Source organism: Heterodontus francisci, chromosome 32 (assembly GCF_036365525.1).
Source record: "Heterodontus francisci isolate sHetFra1 chromosome 32, sHetFra1.hap1, whole genome shotgun sequence".
NCBI classification, from domain to species: domain Eukaryota; kingdom Metazoa; phylum Chordata; class Chondrichthyes; order Heterodontiformes; family Heterodontidae; genus Heterodontus; species Heterodontus francisci.
The window spans coordinates 20,374,895-20,391,555 of NC_090402.1; the positions used below are offsets into that span (position 1 = coordinate 20,374,895).

Here is a 16,661-nt window from a genome sequence, read left to right on the forward strand (position 1 = left end):
CATATATATCATGACAGTGAACATGGCAAAATAATAGACAGAGAAGATCGTTCGCCTTGTGGGAGGGTCCAAAAATGGGGCCATAAATATTAGATATCAATAAATCCAATAGGGAATTCAGGGGAACCTCTTTACTCAGAGTGTGGTGAGAATGTGGAACTTGCTACCACTTGGAGTGGTTGAGGTGAATGGTACAGATGAATTTAATGGGAAGTTTGATCGCACATTAGGGACAAAAGAGTAGAAGGATATGTTGATGGGGTGAGATGAAGTAAATTGGGAAGAGGCTCAGTAAAGCCTAAATACCAGCATAGACCTGTTGAGCCAAATGGCCTGTTTCTGTGCGATGTAATACTAAAAACCAATTTAATCTGACAATGTAACATTAACTTTTTTTTGTAGGTGACCATCAGAAAATCTAGCCGACACCTCCACATATATTTTATGGAGTTCTTCTGTCCTGGAACTTCGCAGAAGCATGGATTGGAGAATCAGATGCAGAGGCCAACATGCCCACTTTGCAATGCTTACCTTTTTCCAGTTATTAAAAAAAAAAATCAGCAAGCAAGCTCTTATTCCAGAAACAGGGCCTCACCTTGCAAACATCTACTGTCGGGAGTTTAAACACAGAATTACCACAACACTCTTTTGTGAGTGTGACTGTCTACAGTTATTTATATCTTGTCCATTCGTCCATGTCTTGCACTTTTGAAACGAATACATAATTTGAACAGGTTTACAATCACTCTCATTCACTGTACTCCTACAAATCTCAGCTGTGTGAAGTTAGCAGGAAGATAAATAATGTGTTCTGCAGTGGCAGAATATGAACCTCAAGTTGCAACACTGACTCCTAGTGTTCAATGCATTTTAACTTTTTAGGATATATATATCACACATTTTACAAGCACAAAGAACATTTTTCATTCAATCATTCACTACACCTTTACCAGAGTTCACCTCTGCTGGCTTTCCCCCCCCCCCATTGCAGTAATCATATATATCCAATTTTGTTACATTAGAAATTCAGTTCAATATATTCTCTTCTCCCCTTCTGCCCACCATCACCAGTAGCTCAGCAAGCGATCCATACTGGGTTGAATTTTACAGACCCCCTGACGTCAGGGGTCGTGGCTGGGAGGAGGGCGGTGCAGAAAATGCCTCCGGGAGAGGGCCGCCACGCACCCCAATGCCGCAAGGGCCTGGCCCAATATTGCTGGCAGTACAGAGGCCTCTTGGCAGCACTCCTCGTCGCTGGCAACAGGACCGCCCTTAACGTATTGAAATAAATTTAAGTTCATGAATTGATTACCTTTACGTTCCTGCCGTCTGTTCCGGTGCGATATTAGTGCCGCTGGTTGGCACTCCCGCACCTTCAGATCCCCGTCCGGGGAACCGAGGCACAGCACTAGTGGGGAGGGGGAGGAGGAGGTAGGTTTCTCAGTGTGGGAGTTGGGCGGGGGGGAAAAACGGGTTCAAAGTAATATCACTGGTGTAGGGGATAGTGGGAAGGGTTATGGTTTAAAGTTTATGTACTTTGGGTTGGGGGAGGGAGGTGGTCAGGTGAACAAGGCAAGTGCTTTTGGGAGGGAGGAGAGGATAAGTAATTAATTTGTTATGGGGGGGCTGGGAGAGGGACAAAATAAATGTATTTAATTTTTTAATTAAATGTTTCTTTAAATATTTAAATTGAATAGTGGGGCTCGAAGCCCTTTAAAAATGGCGTCAGCACCCGCACACAGGCAGCTGACGCCATTGCTGGGGACAGACAGCCCACCCCCTCCGTGTCATTTTGGGGGGGGGGGGGCGTCCGCCCACCCTGGCTATTTGAACGAGACGCCACGCTTAATATTGCAGCGGCTCCGTGACATGCAGCCTGTTTTCGCTTGCCAATTTTGGTGGCGGGAGCATAAATCTCAGCCCAGAACTATATGATGGAAGTGGTTTCAGTAATCCCACATTTATACACAGCATCTTAGAACACATTGTACAGCAATTTAAAAAAACAATTCATAAAGAACTGGTCCTACAATTACATTGCAGTGAAAATATTTCACAAATGAGTAGATATTAGAGTACTTTAGATACCTAGATAAAAGACTGCAAACCCAGAGTCCAGGACACCACAAAGTTGAGTAGTGTAGAAGAGCAGATAGTGTCAAGCCAGTATTGGTCAGGTGATGCCAAGATTGAGCAGTAAAAGCCAGCTGATTGCGAGAGGAAGGTGTGGGTGGCACAGAGGAAGGCAAGGGCCGAGCAAGATTGAACAGCTTCAGAAAAATGGCAAGATTGAGGATGGAGAGAGGTGGAAGGAGGGCATCGACACAGCATATTAGAGCTTAGAAACAACAAGAAAGGAAAGTTCAGAGAAGCAACAACCAAGAGATAGAAGCACAAATGACAGTAACTCTGAAATTTGTCAATTACTGTCACCGCATGTTCTCCAGTCCCTGTTGTGAGTTGCTCTGAAAACATTTCCATTGTCTGGGCCACCGCATGTTCTCCAGTCCCTGTTGTGAGTTGCTCTGAAAACATTTCCATTGTCTGGGCCACCGCATGTTCTCCAGTCCCTGTTGTGAGTTGCTCTGAAAACATTTCCATTGTCTGGGCCACCGCATGTTCTCCAGTCCCTGTTGTGAGTTGCTCTGAAAACATTTCCATTGTCTGGGCCACCGCATGTTCTCCAGTCCCTGTTGTGAGTTGCTCTGAAAACATTTCCATTGTCTGGGCCACCGCATGTTCTCCAGTCCCTGTTGTGAGTTGCTCTGAAAACATTTCCATTGTCTGGGCCACCGCATGTTCTCCAGCCCTTGTTGCGAGTTGCTCTGAAAACATTTCCATTGTCTGGGCCACCGCAGGTAGCAGGATGAAGGCACAGTGACTGTGATTTCTGGCGCCAAACAGTACACACTGCAGATACATGATGGCCAGGCTACCTGCAGCTGCATCTTCTCCATTCAGACTTTGTTGCCCTGCAAACATGCTGTTGTTGTGCAGAGGCATCTGGGTCTGCCTTTGGACAGGCTCGCCCCCAATTGTCGCTGGCGTGCATCTCAGACACCAACGACGACAGGCATGGCTGCTGCCATTGTGATTACAGAGGAACAGCCAAGGCCCCTCAGCCACAATGAAAAATACCGCTTGCTTTCAGATCAATTGTACCAGCTGCAACAGGCCGTTCTGCAGAGTGGAACGGCAGCATTCATGAGGAGACTGGACTGGCTGCGGCAACAGACTCTCCGCTGGCAGCAAGGACTGGCTGATGAGATGGAGCCATTTACTATGCCCAACAATTGCCCGGAAGCACCTTCGGATGGAGGTGGCCGCGCGCTGGACATCAGTCACGTGTCACAAACCCTGGATCCTGAGCGTCTCACCCCCTGGCCTAATGATCTGATGGACCATACATATGCCTGCCTGTTCAAATCTCCACTTCCCCTACCTGCGGTACCCTCTCCTTGCTGCTCAGTTAAACAGTCACCTGCTCCTACACCCATCAGGGCAGTGCACATGGACACACAGTTACCTGCTCCTACACCCATCAGGGCAGTGCACATGGACACACAGTCACCTGCTCCTACACCCATCAGGGCAGTGCACATGGACACACAGTTACCTGCTCCTACACCCATCAGGGCAGTGCACATGGACACACAGTTACCTGCTCCTACACCCATCAGGGCAGTGCACATGGACACACAGTCACCTGCTCCTACACCCATCAGGGCAGTGCTCATGGACACACAGCCACCTGTTACCCCATCTGACGTTGAAACAACCATGCAGAGCCTTGTGAGACTCCGCAATTGCCAGTTGCTGCCTGTCAAGCAGAGAGGGCGTCCAAAGGGGTCAAGCACTTGGGGAACATTCAGCAAGAAGAGACTGAGCACTAAAAGAAACAAGCATGCCGTGTCCAGTGGTAGCAGAAATGTGAATGCTCTTGCTGTGAACACAACTGGTGATAGTCGTAGGCAGGATTAAATGGGAATGGATGGAAAGACGCACGAGTAACACAACCACTGGCAGGGAACTGCTGGGCTAAATGGCCAGCTTTATGTTCATAGCCCAAAAGAAATGTGCTTCTTTTCCAGCACCCTCACATCATTCATGTTTTCCCTGAGAGCAGCATTGAACCATCACGAGATAGGGGCAGTAACATCATCCTGCCTCCTACAGCTGAGGTGGGTACTAAGTGATTCATTGGCGGTGTTATCAGTACATGCCTTTACCGCAGAACACAAAGCATGCTCAACAGTAATTTCATTGGAGGGAGGGAAGCTCTGACACTGATGTTCTTTCCTTATTTTCTTTCATGTAAAACGTGCCCTTGAGAAAACAATCCTTGACACTTAAGGACGGCATTCAAGCAAAGGAGGCAGTGCGGGAGAGGACGCAAGGATGTGCTGATTCCTGCATCTGAGGTGGGTAATAAGTGCTTCATTGGCGACGTTATCAATTGGTGCCTTCACTGCAGAACTTAAAAAGGTGTGCACAACAGTAATTTCAGTGGATGGAGGGAGGCAAGCTCTGACTCTGATTTGCTTTATTTCTTTTCATGTAAAACATGCCGTCGAGAAAACAATCCTTGAGACTTAAGGTCAGCATTCAAGCAACGAAGGCAACTAGATCATGCTGCGGAGCTCATCACGATGTGGAAAGGAACATTGCATTTATGGATGAATTGGGAATGCACATTGGGATGCGCTTGGGGAACATTCACCAAGAATAGACTGAGCTCAGACTCTTGTGACTTTGCCTTCTTCACATGGACAATACAGTAGTGGAATAGAGAGCCAAGCTTTTATTCACCACAAGGCTCTCCAGGAACAATCTCTTCAGCTGTGCATAGCAGAGACTCGGCCTGTCTGTCTAACGGGAATGCTGGACACAACACTCATGTATCCATGCACAGCAGTTCCTCGGATACTTAATGAACTTAATAAAACTTTTCAATAATTAAACCCAGAATTGTTGAGGTTTTGTTTTGCATGCTATTTCCCCGACTTTGCAACTGCACTTCAGATATTCAGCTATGGTGGGGGGGCAGAGGGAGGGGTGTTTGAAGAGAGGGAGGGGTGTTTGAAGAGGGGGAGGGGTGTTTGAAGAGGGGGAGGGGTGTTTTGAAGAAGGGGAGGGGTGTTTGAAGAAGGGGAGGGGGTGTTTGAAGAAGGGGAGGGGAGGGGGTGGGGAGTGCGGGGAGGGGTGGGGAGAGGGAGCATGCAAAATGCAGGGACCAAACAGTTGCAATGCCTGAAGTACTGAGGAGAAGTAGAGAAAGCAACTGGGTAGGAGAGAAAGCAACTGGGTAGGGGAGAAAGCAACTGGATTGGGCATCCGCAGCTGGAGGGAACGGCTGAATGGAGAGGGCCGGAAGCGAGAGGCCGTAGAGAGCCGCGGGGAGCGAGCGTGCGAAGACCTTGGTGTCACCGGGTCCAGGGACTGGCCAGTAAGTCTTTTGCTGTTGTGTTTATGGCGCATGCACAGAAAAAGGCACTCATCTTCCGTTCCGCTGCTCCCCCCCCCCACTCTCTCCCCTTCCTCCCTCTCCCCCCAGCTCTCCCTCTCCCTCCCTCTCTCTCCCCCCTCCCTCCCCCCTCCCTCTCCCCCCCTCCCTCTCCCTCTTTCTCCCCCCCCTCCCCTCCCTCTCCCTCTTTCTCCCCCTCTCCCCTCCCTCTTTCTCCCCCTCTCCCCTCCCTCTTTCTCCCCCTCTCCCCTCCCTCTTTCTCCCCCTCTCCCCTCCTCTTTCTCCCCCTCTCCCTCCCTCTTTCTCCCCCTCTTCCCCCTCCCTCTCTTCTCCCCCTCTCCCCTCCCCGTTCTCCCCTCTCCTCTCCTCTCTCTCTCCCTCTCCCTCTTCCCTCCCCCCTCCTCTTCTCTCTCTCCCCCCCCTCTTTCTCCCCCCCTCCCCCTCCTCTCTCTCTCTCTCCCCCCCTCCCTCTTTCTCCCCCCCCTCCCCCCTCCCTCTCTCTCCTCCCCTCCCCCACCCTCTTTCTCCCCCCCACCCTCTTTCTCCCCCCCACCCTCTTTCTCCCCCCCTCCCCCACCCTCTTTCTCCCCCCCACCCTCTTTCTCCCCCCCTCCCCCTCCCTCTTTCTCCCCCCCACCCTCTTTCTCCCCCCCTCCCCCTCCCTCTTTTCTCCCCCCCTCCCTCTTTCTCCTCCTCTCCCTCCTCCCTCTCTATCTCTCTCGCCCCCCCTCCCCCACCCTCTTTCTCCCCCCCCCTCCCTCCTCCCTCTCTATCTCTCTCGCCCCCCCTCCCCCACCCTCTTTCTCCCCCCCCCTCCCCCTCCCTCTTTCCCTCCCCCCTCCCCCTCCCTCTTTCCCTCCCCCCTCCCCCTTTCTCCCCCCCTCCCCCTCCCTCTTTCCCCCCCTCCCTCCCTCTCCCTCCCTCTCCCTCTTTCTCCCCCCCCTCCCTCTCCCTCTCCCTCCCCTCCCCGGCACCGCTACCGCTGGTCTCCCCGCGCTGCTCTCCCCGGCCCCCGCGCTGATCTCCCCGGCCCCCGCGCTGATCTCCCCGGCCCGCTCCGGCCATTGTATTCTGCCACGTGTTTGTTAGGTTTCATCTCTGTGATTTTTTGAATAGCGCCATCTTTAGTCCTGGCAGCTGCAACAGTCGCAGGCTGTGACGTTTTCGTGGCACATGCTGTATCTGCGCATGTGCCAAAACAGCGCCACCTACCGATCGCGTTGTCAACAATTGCGGTCTTCAAAAATATGTTCCCCTGCTTTGATAAATGCAACATTCTGAAGTGAAATCAACTTAATTTTCAGTCTAATCCCGAGGAGTGTAACTCACAGCATGAACTGCTGACTATTTGGCACTAAACTCCAATCTCAAAGAAACAATGATGTTGGTTGATATGAAAAGTAGACAAAGCAAGCCACACTGGTGGAGACAATGAGTATTGTCATAAGCTTTTGAGTTAAAGCAGGTAATTGGGACAGAATTAAAGGCGTTTTAATTTTGTCCCGATTCCCAGAATGCTCACACTGGGCCATAGCAGAAAGTGTTTTATTGTCCAATAATGATATTCTCCACATGGTGGAACACAGAATTTACAAAAAAAAAATACACACAAACTAGCTGACTTCCACTGGTGTTGCTCATGGGCAGTGTGCAGCACAGCTCTGATGTTCAGCTGCTAAGGTGTTTAAGCTGGTTTGAAAAGGCTTACGAGGAAGTAATGCAAACGGGCCAATTTGAGGCTAATTGCTGAGCTACATATTGGCAGCTGCTTGTAAACCCCAATTCTTTGCCTTTGTTGAAGCCTGCCCATTTCTGTGCAGCAAGAGAACTCCACCAGCATCAGTACCAATATATGGGAGTGAAAGGCCATTGCTGCTACCAGCCTTCATGGCCAGTAAAGCAAGTTTGAGCTCAAACATCAGCTTGGTATCAGCATACTCTGTCTTTGTCAGATGTCTCTGCACAGTTCCCTGATTCTCCACAGTGAAAGTGACAAACAAGGAGAATTTTTGAGAAAAATCCAGTTAATTCTCAATCAGCCGTTTACTCTGATGAACCCTGGGTGAATGAGTCCGTGTCCAGGTGGAACCAAGAGATATATCCATGATTGGGCTGGGACAGAGACCAGGAAGTCTGCAGGAATTGCAGAGGCTGTGGTGTGGGAAAGCAGAGATGGGTTCTCCTGTATAGATTGAAGACTGTGGAGGTAAAGCACAGACCCGAGACAGTTCCCCGTTTGTCATACATTCTCCACAATTTCACCACCAGAAGTCTCTCTGATATTCATACAGGTACTAGATGAACAATCAAGAGGTTGAGTGTTCAAACCCTAGAAGAAGCTGTAAAACTGCATTCAATAAATTTACTAATTTTTGGGGCTGAAAGAACTGTGGAATTGTGGTAAAAGTCCAATGCAAAAGGAAAGAAAGACTTGTATTTAAATGACTCCTTTCGTAATGTCAGAATGTCCCAAAGCACTTTACACCCAATGAAGTATTTTTGAAGTGTAATTACTGCTTTAACATTGGAAACTAGTTCACTAATGTCCTGCAGGAAGAGAATGTTCCCCTCCCTGTCAGATTGGCCAATAATAGTGTGGACGGGACTGTCAAAAGTCATCACAATCCCAGGATGTAATGAGTTACTGAAAATTATTCTACTGTAAATATATCACTAGTTACAGATACAGGGCCAGACTGAAGACGACGACTGGAGGCAGTGGGAAAATATTTTCATCCCAATCGACTAAAAGATTTTCAGACTTTAGGCATAATGTGGATGTAGGTTTGCAGCGAGAAAAGTGCCGATCTTTTTTTGGCCTATCATTCCTCCTCCGATTTGTGTCGGAATTTGGTTTCCTGAATGCTTGAAGTCCTCCAGCACCTCACCCAAATGGGCATTCTTCATATGCAAGCTTACAGGCCAATTTTAAATGGCAACAAACTGAGCTGTGTAAATTTTTTCCATTGGAATGCTTTCTAGTGGAAAAGGCCAGAACTTTAAAATGCTAAAGTTACTATGGTAGAATTATCAGCAGGATGGAATCTACTGAATGCTTTCCACCTCTCAAATACGCGCACTAACGCATCTATACATTCTAAGAACTGTTTGATTTCCAAAATCAATTTGAGTTAAAATCACTAGCTCTGGGGGCTTTCATCTCTTCTGAATAATTAGAACCAGAGAGTTTGATTTGGAGTGTGTGCATGTGTGAATGAATTATGCAATAATGTACCCCGAAGCCAACTCAGTTTCAGGGCAATAAAATAGCAATTCATAATTCAAGATGAAGACAAAATATAAAAGGCAGGCTGATGGGGAATTTTCAACTTGCTTGTCCCTGTTAGCTGTTGCACACCATTAGTCATCGAGATAAATGACCACAGTTTTAGTTGAAGCACATTATTCTTCACATTAATTACTCATTGCATAGTTCCTTCAATCACAAAGTAACAGTGGGAACACACATTGGTAAATATAACAATCTTTAAAGGTCTATTTCTTTTGGTCAAGCATGACTGAAATCTAGGTAATATTCCATGAAGATACCTAGGCAAACTTGAGTATTCATGAGACATCAGCTGTTTCTTAAGTCGTTCAATATTAAGTTGATCTTGGTGTTATCGAAAGCAAGCAGTATCTCCATAATAAGGATGAATAGATTCTTAAAACATCGACCTTAGAAATAAAACAGAAAATGCTGAAATACTCAGCAGGTCTGGCAGCATCTGTGTAGAGAGAAACAGAGTTAATGTTTCCAGGTCTGTGACCTTAAAGGTCAGAGATCTGAAACGTTGGGCTGGATTTTGTTCTCTCCCAGGTATCAGGTTCCATGGCCTTGGGGGGGTGGGGGGGGGGGGCGGTGTCCTGAAGATGTGTCTGGATGAGGCCCACCACGGACCTCGACACCGTGAGGGCCCAGCCCAATCCTCCCGGTGGCGGTAAGGCTCTGTGGCCGCCCCCCCCCGACCGAATCGCTGGGTGATAGGACCACAATAAAATATTCAAATCAATAAAATGAATGAATTAACACACGCTTATCTGCAATCTTGAAGACCCCACCGCGATCTTCAGTGTAACAGCAGGCACTCCCACATCTTAAAATCCCTGTCCAGGGAAAGGCAGTGCCACAATGGTGGGAAGGGGAGAGGAGATAAGATTTTCAGTGCGGTGGGGGGGATTGTGGGCTGGGGTGGGGAGACACAGGGTAAAATAAATGCAATGGGTGTAGGAACGGTGGGAAAGGGTTGAAATATAAATATTGTGCAGTTTGGGGGGTAAAGGTCAGGTGTTAAAGGTAAGTGTTTGTGGGGGGGTGGGGAGAAGGGCAATCTATTAATGCAATTGATATTGGGGGGGGGGGGGTGGGAAAGGGCTGCTAGAAATTTATTTAATTTTGGGAGTCTAACTTTAAAAATATAAATTAGGCGGCAGGGCTGGCTGCCATTTAAAAATGATGCCAGCACCTGTGCACAGGGAGCTGACACCATTGTCGGGGATGGACCACCCACCCCCTCCACAAGATTGGGGGGGTGGGGGCGTGGGGGAAGAAAGAGGCAGGCGCCCCAGCTTAAGATCGCGGCAGCTCTTTGGCACACGGTCTGTCCTTTTTTGAACTTGCTGCCAAGGCTCTTAAAATCCAGGCTAGTTAACTCTGTTTCTCGCTCCACAGATGCTGCCTGACCTGCAGAGTATTTCCAGCACTTTGTCTTTATTTCAGATTTCCAGCATCTGCAGTATTTTGCTTTTATTATTGACCTTTGAATACTGTGGAATACTTTACCAAATATGTAATATGTGAATACCTGTCATGTTCACAATCCCTACAAACACTTTCTACAAAAATGGGGTGGAGAAAGAAGTTAGAAAGCATACCGCCCCCCCACCCCGCAAAAAAGCAACCTAGGCTAATGGTCAGAAGAAGGAAAGGGCGAGATAATTGTTGTTGCTGGCTTGAGAACATCAGTAATGGAGGCCAAACCACTGGCAGTCAGTCACCCAAGTTTCAGGAGGGAGCTGGAGGTTTGGAGGGAGGGGACCACCTATATATCAGCCCACAAAACTAGTGAAAGCTGAAAAACAGCTTTAATTTAAAAAAGGCGCCGACACCACTCTCTCTGCCCCAACCTCCCTGCCAACCTGAAGAATAGCCCTGAATGATGGTCAAGACCATCACTTCACACAATCACATTAACTCCTTTACAATATATTGGATTTCATGTTCGCTTTTCTCTCCAAATTTAAATCCAATTGTCAACACAAAAAGAAATAGTTACAGTGGGAATATAGTGGACACCAACTCATCATGACTTCAGTTGCAGCTCTTGCCAGTATTCCAGCAGTTACACAAAAGGTGCAATTTTTGCAGTGGTAGATTTATAAATGGTTTCCCATTTATTTTTGGCTGCATTTGCTGACAACACAACCACTAGGTGGCGCTCTACTGGCACATGCACAATGCAGCCTGTTGCACTTAAACGTCACAGTCTGCGACGCTAGGCAGCTGCCAGGACTAAAGATGGCGCTGCTCAAATAATCACAGAATGGCAAAAGTAAACCTATGGCAGCACAAAATGGAAATCGAAAGTACAGCACCTCTGACAGTGCTGCATAATGCTAATTGTTTTCAGTGCCATTCCGCTCTGGCCGCTAACTCCCTGCCCCCTGCTTCCTTCCTGCACCACACCGCCCTGCCCCAAGAAGCAAGGCGATGTCGGAGCGGCCTCCAGCTAGCGTCTGGAGGGATGGGGGAGAGCGGGTGGCGGGGGGAGGGAGAGAGCAGTGGCGGGGGAGGGGGGAGAGCGTGGGTGGCGGGAAGAGCGCAGGTGGCAGGGGGGTGGTGGAGAAAGAGCGCGGCGTTGTTGGCGCATGCGCTAACCAGTCCTCGCAAGTCGGAACGCCGCGCATGTGCAGACAGCAGGAGCCGTCTGCGCATGTGCGTTTCTTGGCGCAGCCTGAGGACGTCAGCGGCCGTTGTCAGGAATCACTTTGCTTATTTTTTTTGGAGGGGGATTCTGCAGCATGCACTCCTTTCAGCTCCATTTTCCAGCACTGTATTGTGACTCAGTATTTGAAGTCAATAATTGCACTTCAATGTTAAAATAAAAGTAGTTAGAAAAAATTGACTTGACTTTTTTTGCACTTTAAGATAATACTCAAACAAGTACTCACTTAACACTGAACTAAATAACATAGCACATGTGGAAACCTTTAAATCTGCACAAATCACACTTGTCATTAGGCCCTTCCAGAACAGTTCTGTTTAGGTTTCAAATATTTGTTGTTGAAATAAGTGACCTCAATGTCTAACCTGTCTCTTCTGGAAAGGACTGGTCCGAGTTATCAACAGTCTCGAATTTAGGAATTATTTTGTGCGCGTAGACGAACTGTTGAGCGGTTTCTAAACACAGGTTAAACTGGTATATCCATTTCTGCCTCCTTAGTCCAGCTAAACTGTTCCATGTGTCTATTCCACTTGGCACTTTAGGAATTTGGTCAGGCTTCAACAACAACCTATATAAATATAGTACCTTTAAGGTAATAAAATGTCCCAAGATACCTCACAGGAGCATTATAAAACATCATGACCACAAAAGGAGATAATTGGTCAGGTGACCAAAAGCTTGCGAAAAGAACCACTTAAGGAATGTCTTAAAGTGGAAAAGTGAGGCAGAGAGGCATAGGGACGGTATTCCAGAGCTTAGCCTTAGGCAACTGAAGGCACGGCAACCAACGGTGGAGTGATTAAGATCGGGATGCTCAAGAGGCCAGAACTGGAGGAGCGCAGATATTTGGGAGGGTTGTGGGCCTGCAGGAGATTACAGAGATTGGTGGGGGCAAGTAGAGCTGGGTGTTGCCAAATGGTCTTGGCAGAGCAAGTGCTGGGGGATATAGCCAGGTGGGGAGGCTTCAATAAGTGACAAGGTGTCACCATACCTCGGCCAGATTTCCATCAAGGCCATGATGTCGATATCATCTGCAAGTTCATGGATGGCAAGCGCCTTGTTCACAAATAAACTGACATTCTGGAGGGTGATGCGTAGATGGGCAGTGAGACCTGATCCGCTGGCAGAGTCCACAGGGTCAGCAGTGGGAGGGGTGAGTTGAACAGGGAGAAGATTGGCAAGATCAGCCCCCAGCAGGAGCACAGGATGGGAAGGTTGATGAGAGAGTGGGATGGGGCAATTAGGGTTGCTACTCATAATGAGCCAATGCCTGGATAAGCCTGTGAAGGATGCCAAGAGAGTCACAGAGGGAGCTGTAGGCTTGTCTAATAGGGAGTCAATCATGGGATGGTGGCAAGACAGCAGGAAGGTATTGAAGGGTTGGGGTAGGAAATTGGGAGGACAGAATACCTGAGAGTGGAGAAGTGACAGAAGGCATGACAAGAGGGGGAGAGGGGTCTAGGAGGCGTAAAGAGACAAGTTATAAAAGAAAGAGCACAAGTGAACCTAGAATGATTGGCTCGAGTCCAGAACGGCAGCCAAAATGTGCATGCAAATGGACTCGGAGACCTCAAATTACATAGGTCTAGTTACAGAAAACTGGTCCATGCATCTATTCCACTTGGCACTTTAGTTTAGGAATTGGCCAGACTTCCTCCTGCACGGAAAGAATCATTTAAATAGAAACAGAAAATGCTGGAAATACTCAGCAGGTCTGCAGCATCTGTGGAGAGAGAAACAGAGTTAAAGTTTCAGGTTGATGACCCTTCATCAGAACTGGGAAAAGTTAGAAATGTGGTAGATTTTATTAGAACAGCAACAACAAATATTAGATTCAATTGCATCATTTGAACTTCATCAGAGGTAGAAATTTCACTGCTCCATCCCAAGGACAGCACGTCATTCAGAAGGCATCATTAACAAACCCATCTGTGCGATTCAGAGTTGAATTTGGATTTCACTTCTCACAGATGTTCCTTGCACCAGTACGCAAATATTATGGAGACAGGAATTGTGTGCAGTCCATTCGCTGCCAATATCCTTCTGGTCCACCTTGTCTTTGGGGATTATCTTTTCTAACCTCTTTCCTATCCCACTTTTATTTTGTGGGAGAGGGCATTCCCAGTTTTTTGCCAGCACATGGCTCCAGATCTTACAATAATTGTCTAGAACATAATTGATAAATTCACTACTATGTGTGACCATGTATTCAACAGTTGGGGTTTTGTATTCAAGAATCCAGTCACACCCACAATGGAGATGCTATTGCCTTGCTATAATACAGGGATACAGGGATTACTCTTAATTTTTAAGGAGTTAAGAAATGGCTGATGCTTTTGGGTCGTAAAATAATTCAGAAGTTTGTCTGTGAAACTTCACAGAATATTGTAGCTGGTGGATTTGAATCATGTTTGACCAACTTTTAATAAATACTCCCCATTAGCCAGCTTTCTATATTTTCATTTCATTTGAGTTTATCGAACTGAAACAGAATTGGTTAGCTATTCATATAGATTAAACAATGGACCTAATATACATACAGAGAACTGCAGGCTGATTACAACCCTCCAGCCTTTTAACTAGAACATAAATTGCCATCATGCAGCACAGGTTAGTATTTTAACCAGAAACACAAATTCTCACGTACAACAAAAATTGCCTCATCATGTTTAGTAATAATTCATTTTAGTACTTTTTGTTTACACATGCTCATTTAAATAATTAGAAATAGCTTTCCCCAATAACCCAAAATCAACAACAAGTGCTTGACAGGAGCACGATCTGATAAAACTTGTCACTGAGCCAAAGGAGGTGGCATTAGTACAGGTGACTAAATGTTTGCAATCATCAGCGACTATGTAAGCAGAGTGTTCAATTCCATTCGTAACTCCTCAGGTACTGAAGCAGTCCGTGCCGCATGCAGCAAGACCTGGACAACATTCAAGCTTGGGCTGATTAGTGGCAAGTAATATTTACGCTACACATGTGCCAGGCAATATCCATCTCCAATGAGAGAGAATCTCAACATCTTCCCTTGGCTTTCAATGGTATTACCATTGCTGAATCCCCCAACATCAACACCCTGGGGGGGGGGGGGGGGGGGGGGGGGGGGGTGGGGGGTGGGGGTCACAATCCACTAGAAACTCACAGGACAACATAATATTGCAACTACAAGAGAAGATCAGAGGCTGGGAATTCTGTGGTAACTCGCCTCCCAACTCCCCAAAGCCTGTTGTTACAACCAGGTGAGAGAGGACTCTAGGGTTCCCTTTCAGCCTTTGCCTGGGGTTATTGTAACAGGGTTCAATTTTAAACACGCTATTTTTAGCTCCCCCTTGGTGAATCCTTGTTCACCCGCTTTCCAATTATAAGGCAAAGAAACCAGCACAAACAGGCCTTTCTTAGGTTTAAAGAAAGTTGAAATTTATTAAACTTAAACTCTAATTCGGTTGAATCAGCCTACGGATACACAATGCACCCACACTGGCATGCATACGCATTACACACATGCAAAAATAGAGACAGAAAAGAGGAGAAAAATAAAGTGAAAGGTTTGAGGCAATATCTGAAGAGTTGTTGTATGGTTCTTCGAGCTCACTGTAGAGTCCTTGATTGTAGGTAGATCTTGCTTTTGTTGGGGCCCTGTATTCTTCTTAAACCTTGTTTGCTGTAGGAGACTTTTCTCACTTGGGTTTCGTGTCTTCAGTGGGTTTTAAGTCCAGGAGCATTCTGCTTTCTTTTCCAAACTCAGTTCAAACTCTACAATTCAGAAAAAAAACCCAGACTGCCAAGCAGGTTAGTCATGTGACTGACTGGTTTGACCATGTCTATTTGTGGATTGTATTGGAGCAGGGGATAGCTCCTTTGTTCCAACCACTGTCTGTTAATATACAAAAATATCTTTCCAGCCAGCGGCCTGGTAACCCCTTGTAACAGGCCTTCTCTTCTTCCCAGCAACAAGTTGAAAGTTAATGTCCATGTGGCAAAATTAACGTGCCTCATTCTTGGCAGGTGGGGGCCTGCATGACACTGTCTGCCATCTACAAGGCCCAGGTCAGGAATGTGATGGAATACTCTCCACTTGCCTGGATGGGTGCAGCTCCAACAACACTCAAGAGGCTCAACACCATCCAGGACAAAGCTTGACTGACATCCCATCCACCTCCTTAAACATTCACCACCTCCACCAACGATGCATATGGGCTGCAGGGTGTGCCACCTACAAGATGCACTGCCGCAACTTGTCAAACCTCCTTTAACAGCATCTTCCAAACCCATGACCTCTACCGTCCAGAACAAGGAGGGCAGCTGGGGCCTGAGAACACCACCACCTACAAGTTCTCCTCCAAGTCACACTCCATCCTGACTTGAAATATACCACCATTCACTGTCACTGGGTCAAAATCCTGAAACTGCCTCCCTAACAGCATTGTGGGTGTATCTGCATGACATGTAGTACAGTGGATCAAGAAGGCAGCTCACCAGAACCTTTCCGAGGGCAATTAGGGGTGGGCCATAATAGCTGGCCTTGCCAGTGATGCCCACAGCCAATGAATGAAAAAAAGGTAACTTTTAAGGAGGGGCGTAAAGGGAGGGGGAGAGCACGAGAGTGAGACTGGATGAGCTCAAGTTTATGGTGGCTGGAAAATGAACTATCAGACAGGTGACCGTTGCAATAGTGTGCATAATTAGTGAGCTATACTGATTATACCCAATTAAAATATACATATCCCACTTACTAGAAAATTATCTTTTTCTGTAACTCATCACTGCCAATTACTCGGCTAATAATTTAGATTCACAGAACTAAAGTTGACAGAATATATATGGTTCCTTACATGAGAAACATGTTGAACAACAACTCCCTAAACCATTAGCATGAAGCTCCCTTTATCTTTTCTGAAAAAGGCAAAAGTGAACATTCTGATTATCTCATGCATATTTAATAAAAAAGCAAAATTAAACTTACTGCCCAGGTTTTTGAGAGCCTGAAAATTGGTGCACTTTGTAAACCTGAGACCACTGCCATGAGAGAATGAAGGTTGTTTAATTCGAGCAATTTCTGGAAATGAGAGGAAAATAAATACAATCAATAATTCAAAATTTTCTCTCATATCAGGGCAAATCAAGCCGGACGGTTCAAATTCAAGTCAGTTACCTTCCTAATGTATTATCTTTATACAAGATTCACTCAGTGATATTTTCCGAAAAGTTTTGAACTCTTTGCTTGGAAATGCAAAGTCATTATTCCA

At 46.8% G+C, this 16,661-nt stretch overlaps 1 protein-coding gene across 7 annotated transcripts in view; it reads right to left on the minus strand.

Moving 5' to 3' along the window:
• The window catches only part of ralgps1 (Ral GEF with PH domain and SH3 binding motif 1), a 650,997-nt gene that overhangs the window by 443,942 nt on the left and 190,394 nt on the right, over window positions 1-16,661 (minus strand). For all 7 annotated transcript variants that reach the window (XM_068012423.1, XM_068012421.1, XM_068012419.1 and 4 more), the window contains one exon: window positions 16,379-16,471. In XM_068012423.1, the coding sequence (XP_067868524.1) occupies window positions 16,379-16,471 (93 nt within the window). The remainder of the gene's footprint in view (window positions 1-16,378; window positions 16,472-16,661) is intronic.